Here is a 19,585-nt window from a genome sequence, read left to right on the forward strand (position 1 = left end):
CATTGCAGTTCATTCCCCTTCTTGTCGACCGGTTCTTTGTGGCTGCGGGGTAGCTGCCTCTACCTACGAAAGCGTATGTAACAAGTCGACACCATTTACGCAATAGCGCAACGGCTATACAATTAGCTGTCACGCCCCATGTTAGCGGGCTTTCGTACGCGGGGTCGGATATGAAGATCTTGTGGTTGAAGATCTGGGGTGCCAAGTCCATCGGGTAGGACAACCTCCGCCTCTGGTTCCTAAAATCCTCCGGACTTTCGTCAAACCAGCGCAACCACAGAAACCAAACACGAAATCATCATTTTGGTTGTAAGATACCGCACTTCTTCTATAGTCCATCGAAAACCTCAATAGGGATTCACGTTCGGCGCTGCCATCGGGGAGAGTGTCATTCTGGAGGGATCGACGACAGAACTGACCAGACGTTGAACGTGACAAGGTCCTCTTCTTGAGCCTCAAGCTTCAACGAATGAACGTCCAAGAAGGCGTCAGCTGAAAAAGGGGGCTGAAGGTCAGCAAAGCAAAGCCAGGGGTACAAACTGGGGCCATTCAGGAACCGGAAATTTGACGCCCCGAATATTGAAGATGATGGATGGTTGAGGTGAGTTGGGTCCATCTTGCCAAAATTCATGTTGCATGTTTGAAAACGCTAGCTCGGTTCTTGCGGGTGTCAAAAAGAACCTGACTTGATTTCTGCACAGGAAATAGCTCTCCTGTCGTCTGTCTACTTCCTGTTTCTTGTATAGTCGTCGTATCAAGCTAACCTTTTATATCCATGCAGAGGTCTTGTGTTGGACATGATGAACTTCATTTTAGATCCCTGCTTTGAGATTCCTGTCAGCAAGTGCTTGAAATGTACATTATCACTGCTTAGCCAGATCTCTTTCAAGAAGGAAGAACTCGAAGAATGCGAGATCTACTGTCACGGTTTCAGGCGTGCAATGCCAGACTCGGAACATCAACATTGCTAAGGATGGACACGGTATCTCAAACATTTACAATGATGAAGTGTGATTCACGCACGCAGGCTTTCGCAGGGAAGACGCTTTCAGAGCGTGCTTGCGTTGTGAAACCAACACATGACTGCACTTGTGAGAGAAAATGAGACAATAAGCCGGGAAGAAACTGTGCAGCATATGTCTGTGTCCGAGAACAAGGTCATGTGTATCTGCCATTGACCCAAAAGGTCATCAGTCTCCAAAACCGCACACCATACCTCAAACGCCTTTTCCGTCGTAATGCAACCCATTGCGCCTGACCGTTTGAATCAAAGCAGAAGCCCAACGCCCTCATGTCCGTTTTGTTGATCCACCCACAGAAAAGCAGTAGACCTACTCCTCAGGTCCAGGCCTGCCATCGAGCCACTTGGACATGTAAGGCCCATCGAGCCAATACCCGAGTTTCCTGTAGTAGCTACGCACACCGACACCAGAAATAACGCTGATCTTCACACTTCCGTGCTCGTCTCTGGCAATCCTCTCGGCCTCCTCCATGAGGAGCGTACCGAAACCTTGATGCTGGAATTTCCTCGGGTCTCTGACGTGCAAAGGTACAGCCATGCCGTAAACGTGCAACTCGCGGACCAGACTGGTGGGCTGCCCAACCAACTCCTCACGGAACGTGTATTTTTCCGAACACTTGCGCAGGCGGAGCAGACCGACCAAGATGTCCTGCTTGGGGTCCTCGTAGGCCAGGAAAGTCTCCCAGCCGCCGTTGGCGGTGTAGTCGCGACGGACGAGCTCGATCTGATTCGGCCTGATCTTGTTCTTGACCTCGTTAACACCAACTTCACGGGTGCGCACATCGCGGCAGGTGGTTCCAAAGTCCTTCATACGCGCCAAAGCCAGCTCACGCAGATTACCGTTCTCGACACCGGACGTCACCAACGGCATGGGGATATCACGCTGGACGCGGTAGATGCGAGTCCAAGGGGGGACGAGGGCCATTATCCTTGCCACGAGGTCGATCAATCCGTTGGGCGTGTAGTTTTGATACCTGCCTGTCCTCCACAACTCGTAAAGGCCCGTTCCACGGATGACAAGGGTAGGATAGATCTTGAGACCGTCGGTACGAAAAGCTGGGTTCTCAAAGTACTCCCGGAACTGGTCAAGATCTCTCTCCATGCCGACGTTCGGAAGGTCAGGCATCATGTGGCTGACCACCTTGAAACCGGCATCCTTGGCGAGGCAAAAGGTCTCGGCGACGGCAGCAACGGTGTGACCACGGTTGGTATCGCGGGCAACATCTTCGTAAAGGGATTGAACACCAATTTCGAGACGGGTGCAGCCGTAGCGCAGCATGCTCGAAAGATGGGGCTGAAGGCAGTAATCCGGTCTAGTCTCTATCGTGATACCCACGCACTTGATGTTGCTCTGTTCTCCCGATCTCACAGCCTCGTCCACGTTCAAGGTTCCGTAACCGCTCAGGGCGTTGTGTAGCTGGGAAATAAACTCGTCTCTGTATGATTCAGGGAGCGACATGAAAGTGCCGCCCATGATGATGTATTCGACCTTGTCGACCGAGTGGCCCAATGACTTTAGCTGATCAACTCGTCCTCTCGCCTGCTCGAAGGGGTCATAACGAGCCCGGATGGCTCTCATCGATGTCGGCTCATATCCCGTGTATGACTGTGTGCTGTATTCGAAGTCGGAGTCTGGACCACCGGGGCAGTAGACGCAAATATTGCCGGTATACGCAATATGGGGGCATCGATGGGGCTTGCACATGACAGCCACTACAGCGATACCCGACGAGGTTCTGATGGGCTTGGCGATGAGTCTGGGCAAGATGTACTTCTTGTAATGTTCGGGGACAGCGGCGATGATAGCGGTTAGTGGGGGAACGTTGTTGATTTTGTGTTTCTTCGCAAACTTGGATCGAAGGCTGTTGAGATTAATGTCCTTTTGCGGACGGCCGTTTTGAGCGGCTTCATGATCTTCGATGAGGGCGTTCGCGATGTCGGCGCAACATCTCAAGAACCTGTCGTTTTCGGACGGCAAATTGGCATTCTTCTTGCTGCGAGTTACTGTGACCGTTGTTGTCGCCATGTTTGCGCTGTGTTGGACTGGCGAACCTCGTATCTCGTTGTTGACGATTTCGGTGTTGGCGTTGAATCAATTATTTGAACCTTTTGCGGGGCAAATGTCGGGACGCTTCAGTTGTCGTTGAAGGTGCCGTACCGCTTACGCCTGCCGTGGCTGTAACAGATGTGCCAGCCTCAAGTTGCATGGGTGCTTCAAGTCCACCCACTGAAGTGTCATGCATCGGCGGTCATGCATGTGCGTGCACCGACAAGAACCAAGTGACCTCGGCGTAAAATGCGGCTGAACTAGATCTCCAGCCACCCGTTGCCGAGCTGCGAGTCCCCTGTCTATAGAGTAGATGTGGCTTGTAACTTGGCGCGGTTTGATAATCTAGCCCCGAGAATCCGCCGGTACCCTGGCAAGCTCGGCGAGACAGGCAGGTACGCTTGATACCGATCGGTACTTTGTGACGTACACTACAGCTGGAGCTGGCTTGGTCAGGTACCCACCAAGCCATCTGGGTCAAGTTTCTCACGTTAGGAGAGCGGCGGGGTTGGGTGTAGTTACACGCAGCGGTCTTGGAAAAGCGTTAGCGCGGTGTACCTAGCTGATAACAAGACCCTCATGAGCTTGAATCACATTGCCGCAGACCCTGCCGTGGGCGGTGGGCGGTGGGTGTTTTGTGGGTCGGCGACAGGAGCTGTGGCTCGCGAGCGGATCCTGTCATAGTGCGGCCCGATGTGAGAGCACCTAGTTGGAGATATTTTTCGAGGAGAGAGGGTTCTGTTGGCTGGCGGGGAGTTGGAGAAGCTCGAGCCGTCGACGTCCTGAATTTCTACGTGCGATCCCGTGCAAAACTGGAAACGAACAACAAAACCCCCCCTCAACGACATCATCGGCTCCATTGTTGGCTCTCTCGCCCATAATACTGCCCTCTCCCTCCTCTTTCCTCCGGCGCCCTCCTCATTTCCACACTATTCTTGCATTCTTGCCCACAGAATTCACAATGCAGGCTATCGCAAGGCAAACACGGCCCGCGGGCAAGCTCGTCCAGCAGCTGTCCAAGAGAGCCTACAGCTCCAACTCGTCCCCCTATGCGGCGACCATCAACAACCTGAAAATCAACGGCGACACCAAGGTTCTCTTCCAGGGATTCACGGGCAAGCAGGGAACGTGAGTTAGAGCTGCCTCCCCTGCCCGAAATTCCCCATTCCCCGTTTTCCCCATTGCGCCCTGCTTGTCGTGACTCGCGACGCCGATGACACGACTCGGGCGCATCTGGGGAATGCTCCACCTCCGCCAACTGCCCATGATCACAAGCTTTCCAAGACCAGGACACCATTGGATGTGATTAATGCTGCGAATTTGACTTGGCTGACGATGGCTCATTGTACAGTTTCCACGCCCAGCAGGCCATCGAATATGGTAAACCACCACCCTCAACCACCTACCACTGCCACCATTCCCTTCGCTTATCTCCCGCTTATCGGTACCGATCTTGGGTCGCAAACTGTCGCAAACATGGAATTCTGACGCATTTCGCCCTCTGTTCTAGGCACCAATGTTGTTGGCGGCACCAACCCCAAGAAGGCTGGCCAAACACATCTTGATCGCCCTGTCTTCTCCAATGTGAGCGAGGCCGTCAAGGAGACCGGTGCTACTGCCACCGCCATCTTCGTCCCGTAAGCACTCTCTCTGCAATACCAGCCTTTGAGGGCCTTACTAATAGTAACATCGAAAATAGCCCCCCTCTCGCCGCTGCCGGTATCGAGGAGGCCCTCCAGGCCGAGATCCCCCTCGCCGTGTGCATTACCGAAGGCATTCCCCAGCATGGTCAGTACAATGGCTCGCAAGGACGGCGCGCAAGCGGAGAAAAGCGAATTTTGGAAACCAGTGATCTAACCGGGCGTTGCAGACATGGTTCGAATCACCTCTATGCTCAAGACTCAGTCCAAGACCCGTCTCGTCGGTCCCAACTGCCCTGGCATCATCGCCCCCGGTCAGTGCAAGATCGGCATCATGCCCGGTTTCATCCACAAGCGCGGCCGTATCGGTATCGTCAGCAGATCCGGCACCCTTACTTACGAGGCCGTCAACCAGACCACCCAGGCCGGCCTTGGTCAATCTCTCGTCGTCGGTATCGGCGGTGACCCCTTCAGCGGCACCAACTTCATCGACTGCCTCAAGGTCTTCCTCGAGGACGGTGATACCGATGGTATCATCATGATCGGTGAGATCGGTGGTTCCGCCGAGGAGGAGGCTGCCGACTTCCTCAAGGAGTACAACACCAAGAACGGCGGCAAGCCCGTCGTCTCCTTCATTGCCGGTATCTCCGCTCCCCCCGGCCGTCGCATGGGTCACGCCGGTGCCATCGTCGCTGGCGGCAAGGGTGGTGCCGACTCCAAGATCAAGGCCCTCGAGGCCGCCGGTGTTGTTGTCGAGCGCTCGCCCGCCAGCCTCGGTAAGGCTCTCCGTGATGAGTTCGTCAGACGCGATTTGCTTTAAGAAAAGTTTGAAGGGGTTCAATTTTTAATCTTTCGAACGTTTTCTTTTGTCTTCTCTGAGGCGGACATATGAATAGTCGCAGCAGCCAGCCAGCCAACCAAACAACCAAAACATCTTGTCCATGTCTCCTCTGTCTCTGCGCACGGGTAGTCTTGTTCTTCTGGTTCGGCTTATCTGCCGACCTGGTCGGGGCCGAAGGCACAGTCAGAAGGAAGCAGGGAACGTGGAGCGTATTGCATTTGTGACTGTGTGTCTTGGAATGACAATTGAAGCTTGATAGAGACATTTGGCCATTGCTACTGGGAATGGGGATTGGGCGTATACCGTGTGGTGCATTTATATCCCTTTCCGCATCTTGCGATATTCTTGTTGATAGAGGTGAAACCAAGGAATGGGTGTGGGCGGTTAGGTATATTATACTTTCCATTTATTCACAACGTCACATTCACATGACTTACCGGCCTGTCTTCACCTACCAGCTTGAATGCGTCATACACTTTGTATAGATACGCTATCACTTTGCTAGCTTCCATGTAAAGGAGGACGGAAACTCCGAATACCGGTAAAGTGAAGAATCAGTAGTAGAAAGAAGCCAGAAATTCCATTGCTCCATTGACACCCTTGTCGTCCGTAAAACTCCATATCCGAATGCGGCTGATGTATAGACTAATAACAGACGAAGCCGCGCCAACCTACCACCGATTAATCCAGTCGAACGTCGGCCTCAGCTACTGCGGTTCCCATCCTTCGCTTTACCTGTCCGCTTTTAAAGTCCAGACCATTCTGGTTTCCATAATGCTGATTGGTAAAATCATACCACCTCCTCATCACCATACATAGCCGTGTTTGTTGCTCTCATTGCCCGCCCTCACTCTCTGAATGTTACTGCTCGCCGAGGAGGCGCGCGGTGATATCGCCCATGTATGCTTCCTCGAGTTCGTAATCGGCGCCTCCGTTCCGGTCAATACCCACAAAGATAAAAGCATCGACCACCTTTTCTACGTCGAATCCCATGTTGACAAAACGATCCACCAGGTCCTTGTTATATCCAGCATATCTGTGTTGGGTTCGCCAAGCAGGCTCTAAGGTTAGTCGCCTCTGACTTTTATTCCGGGTTTCCAGTAATGTTGTGTCCATATGGCTTTTGCTTAACTCAAGGTGGTTCACTGCATCGGAATAGTCAGAAATGCCACATACCTGCTAGCATCGTTCCTTGAACCTTCCTTTGCGGTCTCGTCATACTTGAGAGGAATCGAGTCCACCCTGGGCGCGCCGGCATACTTGACGGCCCAGTCGTGTGCCGTTCGGGCGAACAGCTTGGGGTTTTCCATCAACATCTTGGCCACCTGGGCGTCCTGGGGATCCTTCGGGTTTGGCGATTCAAGAAGCATTCGTACGGCAAGCAGCGCTGTCTTGATCGTACCGACCGGGGACCATGCTGTTCCAAGAATGTCGAGACAGATGGCGCCCTGTGAAGATGTCGGAGGGTTAGTTCAGCTCTCCAAACTCCACCTACTTCCTAACATCAATCATAAACCACGGGGACATAAACGAGAGAAACGTACAGTGACGCTGCTGACGTTGGGGTGCCAGATCTTGGTAATAAGATACATCGAGGGCGGCTTAAACGGGTACTTGTCCGGAATCTGAATGTCGACCTCGTATGTACCCCCGGCATAGGGCGAGTCCGGGGGGCCGCTGAAGGAGCCCTTGAGGTGCGACAGATTGCTCGAGTCGAGAGGTTCGGCCATGACGCCCGAGGTCTCGCGGTCATTCCATATATCCTGCAATTCCTTCGCAACGCGGCGCTCACGAGTAGTCGCCATGGTCAAGTGATGGGGTGTTGGTGCAGAGGAAGGAATATGTATTGCGCCCAAATGGGAGTGGGTACAGTATATGGTTTGCTGTTGGACGCAAATAAGATCGTAGGAAGTGGTGTTCAGCGAAACAACTGAAGTATAACAACGGAGTACTGATAAGATAAACCTTGTGGAGGGGTCAAGGAGGCCTGTGGAATGATGTTGCAAGGTGAGAGGGTTTCTACTAAGTGATGGAGGAGCTGGTAGTGGAACGAAGGACAGGACAGTTTAAGTTTCCATCCGCAACTGATCGAGGATTCGCAAACCGGGCCTGCTTAGGTACCGTAGGTTATTTGCGAATGCAAGGCTGAAAGAACATTCGCTGACAAGGTGAGATTGTGGTCGTCACTTCCTGTGGAGGGAAAGGAAAGCAAGAAGGCAACTTTCAAGAGTCGACGGGAGGTGGGCAAGTGGGGAGCGGCGTCCGTAAAGGTACGCAAGAGTGCCAAGAGTCAAATGCTCACATAAATTGGCGAGCGCGGTGTTCCTACCTCTACTGTGTTGAAGAAGCGGCAATGGAACGAGCTTGGTGCTATGGTAACGTTTAATCGCCTCAACCACACACTGCTTCATTTCTCAGTATACGGGTAAGGTTGAGGATGAATGACCACTGTCGCCTTCGAATGTACACAAAGTTGCGACGGGATAGGATGGAAGCAGGAAGCTCTGGCTGGACTCGAGTCGTCCTTGGAATAGGTGTGCCGTGGTCCCCTCCCTTGCCAATGTCGTGGCCATGCGCTGTATGTATGGGAAAACAGTCCGTCATACGGTACAGGTTACAAACTTAAAGCTGTGCAGCTTGTCCAGGTACTTATGGTCAGTAGACAGATCGAATGCAAACGCACAGCAAGTGCTAGGAGCGCTCAAACGGCATGCAAGGTGCTATTGCCCCCGGCAGCTTAGTAGCCTTGATGGTCTGTGCGTCAGGTGTACGACTGGACGACAGACGGATGAGGTGTGTCGCGTTCACTGGGGGCCTGAACTGGAGCTCGCCATCCCGTCGCAACTGAACCTCAAACGGGCATCCGCCAACAACGAACACCAGGACAATCATTTCCATCACTGCCGCCCAAGTCAACGAGTTCAGATCGTGCGGTACTTTTACGACCCCATCATATAATTCTCAGCACCCCTTTGAGCCTTCCACCACACTTTCAAGAATTGCGAAAGGCGGACCGTCAACATGGTCAGTTGCCGCAATACGGAGCTGAGCTCAAGCTTGCAATGCATCGCATACTGACAAGCTGCGCAGGGTCAAAATCAGTCTGGCATGGGCGGAGGCCAGGACCCTTCAAAGTCCAAGAAAGATAAGGTAGGATGGCTTCAGTTGCGTCAAGGTTTCTGTTGTGCGCGGCATGTTTGCTGTCCTGTGAGACTCAGGCGCTGACATCATGGACATCGCTAACCACCATTGCCACCAAAACAGAAAGATAAGCCCAAGTACGAGCCGCCGCCGAAGCCTACCACCCGCATCGGTCGCAAGAAGAAGAGACAAGGCGGTGCCAGCGCTGCCGCCAAGCTCCCCTCAGTGTATCCGACAAGTCGATGCAAACTCCGACTCCTACGAATGCAACGAATCCACGATCATCTGCTGCTCGAGGAGGAATATGTCGAAAACCAAGAACGTCTACGCAAGGCGAAGACCGCGAAGGACAGCAACGTTCCTGCGTCCGAGCTCGAGTCTTCCGACCGCATGGCTGACGAGCGCTCCCGTGTCGATGACATGCGTGGCAGCCCCATGGGTGTCGGTGTTCTCGAGGAGTTGATCGACGATGACCACGCCATCGTTTCTAGCACATCGGGGCCCGAGTACTACGTTAGCATCATGAGCTTCGTCGACAAAGACCTTCTGGAGCCCGGCGCCAGCGTTCTGCTACATCACAAGAGTGTCAGCATTGTTGGCGTGCTCACCGACGACACGGATCCGGCCGTCAACGTCATGAAGCTTGACAAGGCGCCCACGGAGTCGTACGCGGATATTGGTGGCTTGGAACAGCAGATCCAGGAAGTTCGTGAATCAGTTGAGCTTCCATTGCTGCATCCGGAGCTCTACGAAGAAATGGGTATCAAGCCACCCAAGGGTGTCATTCTCTACGGTGCTCCCGGTACCGGTAAGACCCTCCTTGCCAAGGCTGTGGCAAACCAAACTTCGGCAACGTTCTTGCGTATCGTTGGTAGCGAGCTTATCCAAAAGTATCTTGGTGATGGTCCTCGACTGGTCCGCCAGCTTTTCCAGGTATGTAAAAGTGTCTCAAGCTACACTGTCAAGTATATACTCTAACATGTTCCTTAGGTTGCTGCCGAGAATGCCCCTTCCATCGTGTTCATCGACGAAATCGATGCCATCGGTACCAAGCGTTACGACTCGACATCGGGCGGCGAACGTGAAATCCAGAGAACCATGTTGGAGCTGCTGAACCAGCTGGATGGTTTCGACGATCGTGGAGACGTCAAGGTCATCATGGCCACCAACAAGATCGAGTCGCTTGACCCTGCTTTAATCCGTCCTGGCCGTATCGACCGCAAGATTCTCTTCGAGAATCCCGACCAGAACACCAAGCGCAAGATCTTCACGCTCCACACCAGCAAGATGTCACTTAACGAGGATGTTGACCTGGAAGAGTTCATCGCCCAGAAGGACGATCTCTCAGGTGCCGACATCAAGGCTATCTGCTCTGAGGCCGGTCTCATGGCCCTCCGTGAGCGCAGAATGCGGGTGCAGATGGCTGACTTCAGAGCTGCTCGTGAAAGAGTTCTGCGCACCAAGCAGGAAGGCGAGCCCGAGGGCTTGTACTTGTAACATAACCGCATATTATCTGGCCTAATTTGCAAGACGTTTCAGATTTGGGCGGATTGCGACCGGGAATGGATTTGACAATTCAGCCTTGTGATGTCAATATCCAGCCATCACTAAGCGTACCTTAGTTTGAGTGAAGATGAAGGGATACCGTAGCGTTTTATCATGGACAAAGAAGAAACATTACGGTTGGCATCTGTAAGGGTATGTTTTTCACGCCTCAAATTGTTGGTTTGTTGATACATTCATTGTGAAGTCCAGCTTCATGTCAGTTGTATTCACGCAAAACGTGAAGCCTACCACCGCCTCTCATCCTACTCATGTAAGCTTGACGCTGCACCTCCTACGCATGCTTATCCTCCCATTGTCAACAGGCGGCATCTAATCTATCCTTCTGCGTGTATCCTTCTCTCTATCTCTATACATTTAACCACACTTTACTCTCCTGCTTGAACCATCATGGTCCCCATCACATTTCTTCCTCCCCTGCTGATCAGCTGCACTCAAAGCCTCCACCAAGCCCATTACCCCCTCCGACCAAACCTTTTTACCATCCTTCGTATCTCGCCCTCGTTCCGGCCAAGGCACACCCCTTTTCAGAATCCCCTTCACCGTGATCCCCTTCCTCCCATAAAACTCCTCATTCGCATCCCCCTCGGCACCACCACCACCGTCCCATCCATCGACTCTCCTGCATACAACCCCATGCTCCTGATATAACTGCACACCAACGGTGTACTATCACCATCACCTTCTCTTCCCCTTTGTCTGAAAAAGAAGAAGAGCGACCAGAATCACCAAGCACATCCTCTATTCCCGCCCCAGTTCCCATCGGCCCAGCAACAATCCCTATATTCCCACTAAGACTTACATGGGGGGGCTCAGCGAAAGCGCGCACGGCCGAGGGGGTGCGTGAAACGCAGACGCAGTCAAAGATGTGGATGCCAGCGAGGAAGCCGGGGCCTAGGGAGTGGATTTGGAATCCGGAGGGCGGGGACCATTTTCGAGATTGGGGTTGGGAGCCGATTTGGGCGAGAGATGACGATGCCGGATCCAGAAGAGCCGATGAGATGGAGACCGGTGCGGGAAGGCGGTGAAAATTGCTAGGCCGGACTAGGTAGATAGGACGCGAGGGGGGAATATGGATGAAGGAGGTACGAGAGGAGCCCTGATTAATGCAAAAAGATTGAATAATCCTAGTTGTCACATTGCTGATCCATTGTCGAAGGCTACTAGAATGCTTCGGAATCGAGTGCGTTGGTCATTTTATTGGTGGGCGTTCCAGCTTTGACGCTTAGTTGATACAATAGTTCACTTGGTGTTCGCTTGTCTTTGTTGTTGTTGCGACGGCTGCGTCGTTGCTTGATGAGGGCTGTGGCAAGTGTTCACCTCGACGATGCCGTCGCCTTCTGCGATGGCTCAAATTTCCAGAGTTACTAACTATTTCTATAGATTTTGGCTGTCTCCTGGTAGTAGTCGGAATTGGTACCGCCCAATGCGAGTATGCGAACCCAATCTGTTTGCGAGGACAATTGCACACAAATTGTTTTCCGGAATTTTATGGAAATGCAATCTATGGGATCTTGAAACCCAAAAGCGAGTTCTCACTTGGACGAAGCGAATATCCACGATACAGAAAACACAGATACTTGCGCCATCTTGTCCGTCGAAGTAAGCATACCACACACGTTGTAGAACTAGGCTCCAGAATGTCACGACCATAGTGTACAAATACGAACGATCAAAGGTGCCTTGAACGGCCACTCCCTGCAGCGCTGTAAATTGAACATCATCTTTGAGAAGGCAGTCAGTCTTGAGAATATTACTGTACCTTCACCAAGAAATCTGTGACACCAGTCGACCACCAGTCGTTCCTCACAACTTCAAAGTTGTGCAGCTCAGCACCTCACCATCATCACCAGACATCGCGGGGCAGCTGAGTGCACTGATGTCATCGCAAGCCCTACGGTTACCGGCTCCACACTGTTCGGGACTTCGGTGTAGGACTCAAATTCGCACCAACGGCTCGTGATGGGTTTCATTTTTTGGGACCTCGAAAGCCCATTCGAGGTCATTGCTCATGAGTCGCTCTTCAACATAGACAAGACAGCTCTGCTTGGCCAAACAGACCGCAAAAGGGGAAGAAGGCAAGGATGATGTTAGGAACCTTACAAAAAAGAAGATCAACAAAAGGATTTGGGACCTGGGAGGCTCGAACTCCCGACCTCAGGATTACTCTGGTTTTATAACCAGATCATATAGGTATATGAGACCTGCGCGCTAGCCAACTGCGCCAAGGTCCCAGTATGAGTTATGAAAGGGAGTCGGAATTTGTGCTTTATATTGTCTGCGAGGCATGCCTCCTCGGGAACACGATGCTTTTTAAAAGTCAACATTGCTTGATGTTTAATATTTGCGAGCAGTTGGTCGGGCCAACGAAGAAATAGAGCTCTCTGTTGACAAGAGAGAAAGCAGGTAGGAAGATAGCAGAAAAGCAGGAAAGAGAAGCAACGGGGAATGGATATAAAGATGGAGAACATAATCTAATAAGTGTTAATGCGGATGTCAATCACTTGTACACATAGACAATGGTCCCAGCATACTTTTTACCCAGCTCGATTGGCGAGAGACTCGAGTCTGGTTGAAACTTAACGTAAACCCGTCTGCTGTGTAATTGCGTGATGTGCGAAAGACATCGTGAGATCCTGAAAAGGAAAGAGGCGGAACATCCTTGAGCAAGATTGGCAATGCTATTTTAGAAAAGTGATGTTCAACACAAAACTATAAAGAAATGACAGACTTAGAACATGTCAAGAGGTTTAAGCGCCGGATCATATGGGCTGCTATAGACGGTTTATAGTGAAGAAGATTAATGAAGTTTATGGCCTTCTTGTCGAGGTGAAGTACGCCACCCCCGAACTGGAACAGGAACATGTACAACTTCACAAGCTTGTTTCATTCATGATATGCGATGCGCAAATGCGAGTTAGGACGTGTGGACTAGGTAACTTGCACATGGCGACTATGCCCAAGACCCCAAAGTCATAAGTACACCATGAGATGATCACGATGTTTGTCATTGTATGGTAAATACAGTAAGGTTTGGGATGTCGTGCGGACAAGCATTCAATCAGTTATTGGCCAGGGGACTTGGAAAGGTATTAACGGCCACTACAGGACCGTTTGTCTCTGACCAGCTCGCGATGTCAGGTGTGATGCTTCACTAGATAATTAGCCTGAGGTTGTGATAAAGTCGTCGGCTCGAGGCGTTATCCATGCTTGGAAATAAATGTGATACTGTAGCACAACGCTATGATATCAAAGGGTTCGTTCGAAGACTTTAGCATTATTTGGCTTAAGTACGCAGTAGTCATTCATTGGCTTGCTTCAGCATGTTCGGGCTTGTGGACGGGGTGCCGCTGGACAGCATGGTCGTCATCTACGAGACGCAAGGGTCCCTTTCTGTCATGAGAACACGCCTGGCACGCACCACACAAAGGTCCTGAACTGCATGCTGAACGCCCGGGGGTATTTGTCTTGTTTCTTCCATTCATCCCATGCATGATCTCTCCATTGGTTGTGTGATCTCATCATTTATTCGTATGAGGTCCCATACCTGGGACAAACAGCGAGTCGGAAAGCCACTGACTCCTCCACATTTCCTCGCAGATGTTGATGATGCCCTGAACCGCGCCAATCTAGAGTGAAAACGCACAAAGGATGAAAAGTCGATGAAGCAACAGCTACTATCTCTAGTAGCCGAGCTCCTTGAGAGCCTCGGCGGTCTTGTCGTTGACCTTGGCGCTCTTCTTGGCCTCGGAAAGCTGGCGGGCGGCGAGCTTCTTGCGCTCGTAGTAGGCGGCGCCCTTGGCCTTGCGGCGCTCCTCGAGTCTACCAAGCAGTTAGCGACACAAGGTGCGCTGTTTCGGGAAGCAAGAGCCTCAGCTCTTATAGAACCAACGTACCTGGCAACAACATCCTCGTACTTCCAGCCGACCTCGGAGCTGAGACGGCCAACGGTGCAGAACTTGCGACCGGGCTGGAGTCTCAGGACACGGAGAGCCTGGGGAACGACCATCTTCTTCTTCTTGTCATAGGGGGGAGGGACACCCTCGAAGACCTTGAGGCGCTCAAGGGCAGCGGCGCCACGGGCAGTCTTGTGGGGAATCATGCCGCGGACAGCCTTGTAGAAGATGCGGGAAGGAGCGCGGAAGTGGAAGGGACCTATGGGCAGTCAGTATCGTCTGACCGAGAACTCGACTGTCATCGTCGTCGTGTCGGAAGGGCTGTAACTCACCACCGCGAGTGGGGTTGTACCGGGTCATCTTGCGCAGGTACGAGTGGTACTTGACTATAATCGCGGTTCCGTGTCAGTCTGACTGTTCTCGTCGTTCGATGCTTATTGTTCGTTTCGCCCATGACTGCGATTCCCAAACTACCCTCCTCCTGCCGTGCCCAATTCCAAAATCCTCCCGAATGTCCATTGTCGCAGTCATGTTTCTCGGTTTCGTGTAGGAGTGAAGGTGTAACGTACGCTTGGCGCGGAAGAACTCGCCAGAGATGTTGAGGGCCTCGCAGCGGACCACAACGATCTTCTGACCGTTGAGGAGCTGCTTGGCGACGATGCTGGCGAGGCGACCGAGGAGGTGGCCCTTGCCGTCGATGACGACCTGTAAAGCAACAGGTTAGCCATCACAAAACTGCTGCTGCCGCACCCTTGCCGTCGACCGGCCCCTCTCAGTGTGCCGTGTCCCAAGCTTCGCGCAATTCCATATCCGTATCCATCGCCGTATCGAACATGTCGTGTCCATCTCGTTCGGTGTCGCTGCAGCGGTCGGCAGCCTAGCCATTCGTCGCAATACGGATATGGAACCGGTGGAAACCACATCCATCATCAAGTCGGTTTCGGGGATTCGCAACGTACCACAGACTCGAAAGAAGACATCTTTGCCGGGGAAGACTGGGTTGACAAAGAAGGAGGATTAGCGATCTGTCCGTCAAGCTCCGGCAGATCAAATGGGCAGCAAGTCTGGCTCTTACCTCGCGATGGTTGACGGTCTGCGACTTTTTTGTGTGTGCTGAAAATTGCCCGTGTGCTTGGTGTTGGGAGATATGCACTAGTCCGTTTTCGGAAGCGGTGGAGGCTTGCCAGCCAGTGTGGCCTTTGCTGCCTGAGGCGTTGGGGTAGGGTTAGACCTACAGTCTGTAATTGGTGGGGCTGGGTTTCGCCTTGCTTTCCGTGTCTTGGCAATCCTGTGGCGCGCGACGACCACGCTGATAACCTTATCACGGCCCCCTTGATTCTGATTTCAAGGTGCTTGCAGTGGTTCTTTCGTGGGCAGAATGATTACCTATGATCTCATCACTGGACACTGATAAGTGAATTGCGCTTCATATCGATGGTCAGCTTTGTTGTTTTGTGGCCTTTGCCATGATTGTGGTCATCACCTTGAGCGATGACTGCTCACAATCAACAGGACGGACGATCATCGTCACGTCACTGCTAGCCATCAAGGTAGTTACCAACGGGTCTTTGGATGCAGTGCGAACTCTCTGAACTGGGCCTTTGGGAGGGACGCCAGTCAATTACCATCTATGACCTGGTCAACAATATCCCATCGCTTCGGACCACGTTCTTTGCACAAAATGCTAGATTCTCTTCAACTTCCATGTTCTCGTGTCACACCGCTGGACAAGAGATACAAGAAGCCTTCAACCCGCAAAAGCAATTATAGAAATCTAAGCGCAACAAAACAGAGCAGCTGGTGACGTTGCACCAGTAACCCCTATACGCCTTTCACATGGCTGGATTACCAAAGAATTGTCGACTTTGTAACGAGGAACCACCTAAATCCTTCCATTCTCATGCTGATTATGAAGCTTGAAAAATGACAAAAATCCGGGTACTACGCCTATGACCGTCCACACTATTATGCCTTAAGAGCCTCGTCGAGCGTCTTCAGGATATCCTGGCATTGCTTCACCATCTCCTTCCTCCTTGTGCGAACTGCGACATCTCCTCCCGTTTCGATATCGTCAAACTTCAGGAGGACCTGCTGTAGGATCGTCTCTGAAAGCCTGAGGTGCTCCTCTGATCTCTTTTTAGGATCCGAAGGAGGATGGGTCGCAAATTGTCGGCACAATGGCAGGAGTGTGTTGTTGAAGTGGGCGGCGATTTGATCGAGCTTCTCGATGGGACCGCCCGGGGCAACTGAGGCCGGGCTGGCGCGAGTAACGCTACCGGCCGAGATAGCGGAGATTGCCGAGACCCCGGACACTCCGGATGCTGCCGAAAATCCGGACTCGGCTGAAGGGGAGTGAGATCGAACTCGTGAAGCTGCCCTCTTGCGAGGATCTTCGGTCGGCACTCTGAGACCAACATCCGAAGCACTCTCTTGTGGGCTCTGAGGGCTACGGGCACCTCGTTCCTCCCTGGTCCTGCCCCTACGCTTCTTACGATGCTTTTTCGACGGCTCAGGCTCCTCGCGGACCTCGTGTCCGTCACGATCAACGATAACAATCTCATCGCTCCCCACATCACTGCTGCTCTCGGATTCGCGCTCGCTGATCGTAACCGTGATCTCGCTGTTGTGCTTGGCTCCATACTCTCGAATGGGCTTGTCATCATCCCTCAAGCGCCGGCCCTTGTAGTACAGACGGATCCTCCCGTGGCGATCGGAAATCCCCAAGATGAGCTTCACTCGCTCCTTCACATCGCTGACCAGGAGTTTGCCGTCGCCAATCGAGTACGCAGGAAACCCCTCAGGGTACACAGCGTTCTTGTAAACAATGTTAAGAGCGTCGTCTTCGGGTTCTTCGTACCTGCTGATACCCTGAACAGCAGCCTGTGGTGACCGAGTATAGTCATAGCGCTGACTGTATCGAGGACTGTCAAGATCCTCGGTAGTGATGTAGCTGAAATCTTCCTCAGTCACACTCGGCACACCCCCTTGGCCAACACCCGAGTTCCAAGGCGACAAGCTGGGGCGCCCCCACCAAGACATCTTCCCTCCCTTTCTGCTTTTGGATTTCCGGGCGGCGACGACGGGGATGACGCTCAGAGCGAGGAGTGTACCAGCGGCGGCAGTGTAGACCTGGGAGGGAGAAAAACCGGTCGCTAACTGAAGATACTCTGAAGCTGAGGCTAGATGCTCAGCGGTAGTCTCGAGGTAAGGCTGCAGCTGAGTCGGGACTTTCAAGAAAGACGTGATGTTGGCAAGCTGGGCAACGAAGGCACCTGACGATGCCGAATCTCCTCCGGAAGCCACCTTTGCGACTGTGTGCTGGTCCTACGACAGTACGCCGTTGACCTGCTGCGAAAGAAAAGAAGAGAAAGTGGGAATCTGAAGAGTCTATTATAGTCGATCTGATCGGTTTGGGGGGTAATTGGGTTGACGTTTTATGACGGGTGGGATCGTATGATACGGCGCTGCTATCAACTTGGCCGCAGGCGTCAAGCAATCAACGGCGGACAAGATCTAGATGGATAGAAAGGTGTGAGACCAATCGCGAAGCTGGGGACGTAGTGCTGTGTCTTCGTGGGTTGGCGAAGAAGGGTACGAGAGACCGGTTGTCTTTGACACCCGTATCCGAAATGGGTAGGGAAATGACGACTAGAACGACGATCACCGCCTCGGGATCCAAGGGTCCTTTTTCAGGCTGTTGCGCAGATGCGGGAGTGGGCGTCTTTGGCAACACAGCCGATGAGTCTAGCAAGGCCGGCAAGGTTGGGTGCGAATGGTGGGAATGGCGGCGGACAGGTGGAAGGCCAGGTTCGGGTGATGTTTGAGGTTTGAGGGTATAGGCCTGGAACGTACGGTGGCGGTTTGTTCATGTACTATGTAGGGACTCGGACAATTTCGAAATCAGAAGGAAAGGTTAAAAGGGCGACCGGGATCCCAACTTTTCATCTGAACACCCGTCCGAAAGGGAAGAACCCACGGAGCCGCTAAAGTGGCGCCAACTCCCAAGGCCAAGGCACGCTTGCTTGCTACTCTTGCCCCGGGGCGTGTCTGCTGCAAGTACTCTCATTGGAACCACATCGGTATCATTAGGTAATCCATCATGACTCGCACGTTCATCGACTGGCTCATGTTGTTCGCCTCAAGAGCTCAACGGCCCCTTCATTGTTCTCAAATTCAACCATCTTTGTGACCTTGGATGTTACATACCTTATTATGTGGCTCCCTGCAAGAGGCCGCTTCAGGGCCTCGAATCGGGCAAGCAAATAGTGAACTCAGCGCTCTGGTGTTGTGAGTGTGCGACTGAAAATTCAACCACCAGTCATTGCCTCACCTTGGAGAGAATCGTCCATCAATGTCGGATAACGTCGAAAGAAAGAGGACGCTAACCTTTTCCGTTCAACCTCTCTTCGCCTCGCTTTCTCGTACGCGTGGGAGAGCCGAGGCGTGTTCGGTTCATTCTGGTCACAGTTTCGAGAGCTCTCTGGCGAAAGAAATCACCACGAAGTACGCAGTACATGATCAACCAGCAGGCCGTGTTCGCACGGCCGAACCTGGAATGAGTGAGCGTCAGGGTCACTCACGTGCATCGCTTCCCAAGACCCGTGGAGCCGTCTCGCGCTCTGTTCTGGGGAAGGTGGACTGGCCAACTGGGTCTAAGCCAGGATCACGATGCCGTGGCGGCAGCAAAGTCGATGACATGCATTTCGTCCCAGATGAAGTCATGGCCGGGCCCAAGGCTGCCGACCATCTGATCCCCTCACATACTGTGAATAGCCTCATTCGTCGCTCCAATAAGTAACGCTGGCAAGTCCGCCTCACCAGAACTTGCGATCTAACCCGATTTGCCTTCCCTTGACCTTGAGCACAGTGCTGGAGAGGGTCGGGCTTGCCAGGCTGATTCAAGAGTATGAAGTGTTGCATTCGCTTCGCGCACCAGACTGGCCACCAACTGCCCCGGCCAGCCGTGGCTGCAATCGGCATTCCGAGTGGAACCCTTGATGGCGGCTATCCTCGCTGTTCTGATGACGTTCCTGTCAGCATTGCAGCGCGGCCGATTGCGGACGACCCTCTTCTTATCACCATGGGTATCGTAGCATCGTGAAAGATTTCACTGGAAAAACAATACCCTCGGCAGTTTGTAGGCACTTCAAAAGCTTGGAGCGATCGAACATCATTTCCTGGTGCCGATATCGTTTTCAACTTCAAACATTTGCGCGGAGGCTTGCCAAATCTCAGCACGGCCAAGTATCGTGGCTTGAAATTTGGGGAAGTGGGGTAGTTAGGGAAAGGGACGGAGTTGAGATAACGGCGGGGATTGATGATGGCTTTCTGGTGAATCGCGGGTGAATCGCGCGGTCAGAAAGGCCTTTGCGTCATTGGAATATTCGTGTCCATGCAGCACCTACTTCTAGGATGAGCCGTGTACATAGTAAAGAC

General features: G+C 52.6%; 6 protein-coding genes across 6 annotated transcripts; 2 read left to right on the forward strand and 4 right to left on the reverse strand.

The window, feature by feature from the left end:
* Positions 1-1,045: 1,045 nt before the first annotated feature.
* Positions 1,046-3,054, reverse strand: NEUTE1DRAFT_76377 (uncharacterized protein; the record flags this gene model as incomplete). The annotated part of the gene is made up of 1 exon (XM_009849737.1): positions 1,046-3,054. The coding sequence occupies one exon, from the start codon at positions 3,045-3,047 to the stop codon at positions 1,332-1,334; it is 1,716 nt and encodes a 571-aa protein (XP_009848039.1).
* A 772-nt stretch (positions 3,055-3,826) lies between these two features.
* NEUTE1DRAFT_76379 (uncharacterized protein) lies at positions 3,827-5,988 on the forward strand (the record flags this gene model as incomplete). Its single annotated transcript, XM_009849738.1, has 5 exons — positions 3,827-4,196; positions 4,420-4,448; positions 4,579-4,705; positions 4,768-4,856; positions 4,939-5,988. The coding sequence occupies 5 exons, from the start codon at positions 4,030-4,032 to the stop codon at positions 5,526-5,528; spliced, it is 1,002 nt and encodes a 333-aa protein (XP_009848040.1).
* A 16-nt stretch (positions 5,989-6,004) lies between these two features.
* NEUTE1DRAFT_57702 (uncharacterized protein) lies at positions 6,005-7,747 on the reverse strand (the record flags this gene model as incomplete). Its single annotated transcript, XM_009849009.1, has 3 exons — positions 6,005-6,585; positions 6,726-6,997; positions 7,094-7,747. 3 exons carry the CDS (start codon positions 7,352-7,354, stop codon positions 6,411-6,413), a joined length of 708 nt encoding a protein of 235 aa, XP_009847311.1.
* A 643-nt stretch (positions 7,748-8,390) lies between these two features.
* NEUTE1DRAFT_115902 (uncharacterized protein) lies at positions 8,391-10,488 on the forward strand (the record flags this gene model as incomplete). Its single annotated transcript, XM_009849739.1, has 4 exons — positions 8,391-8,573; positions 8,640-8,699; positions 8,814-9,623; positions 9,681-10,488. The coding sequence occupies 4 exons, from the start codon at positions 8,571-8,573 to the stop codon at positions 10,185-10,187; spliced, it is 1,380 nt and encodes a 459-aa protein (XP_009848041.1).
* Positions 10,489-13,396: 2,908 nt separating this feature from the next.
* NEUTE1DRAFT_115903 (uncharacterized protein) lies at positions 13,397-15,274 on the reverse strand (the record flags this gene model as incomplete). Its single annotated transcript, XM_009849740.1, has 6 exons — positions 13,397-14,075; positions 14,150-14,408; positions 14,482-14,535; positions 14,719-14,854; positions 15,109-15,144; positions 15,225-15,274. The coding sequence occupies 5 exons, from the start codon at positions 15,127-15,129 to the stop codon at positions 13,937-13,939; spliced, it is 609 nt and encodes a 202-aa protein (XP_009848042.1).
* Positions 15,275-15,731: 457 nt separating this feature from the next.
* On the reverse strand, positions 15,732-18,871 carry NEUTE1DRAFT_144199 (uncharacterized protein; the record flags this gene model as incomplete). Its single annotated transcript, XM_009849741.1, has 3 exons — positions 15,732-17,473; positions 17,745-17,893; positions 18,730-18,871. 3 exons carry the CDS (start codon positions 18,869-18,871, stop codon positions 16,115-16,117), a joined length of 1,650 nt encoding a protein of 549 aa, XP_009848043.1.
* Positions 18,872-19,585: the final 714 nt, after the last annotated feature.

The sequence above is a fragment of the Neurospora tetrasperma genome, assembly GCF_000213175.1.
Source record: "Neurospora tetrasperma FGSC 2508 unplaced genomic scaffold NEUTE1scaffold_1, whole genome shotgun sequence".
In the NCBI taxonomy this organism is placed as follows: Eukaryota; Fungi; Ascomycota; class Sordariomycetes; order Sordariales; family Sordariaceae; genus Neurospora; species Neurospora tetrasperma.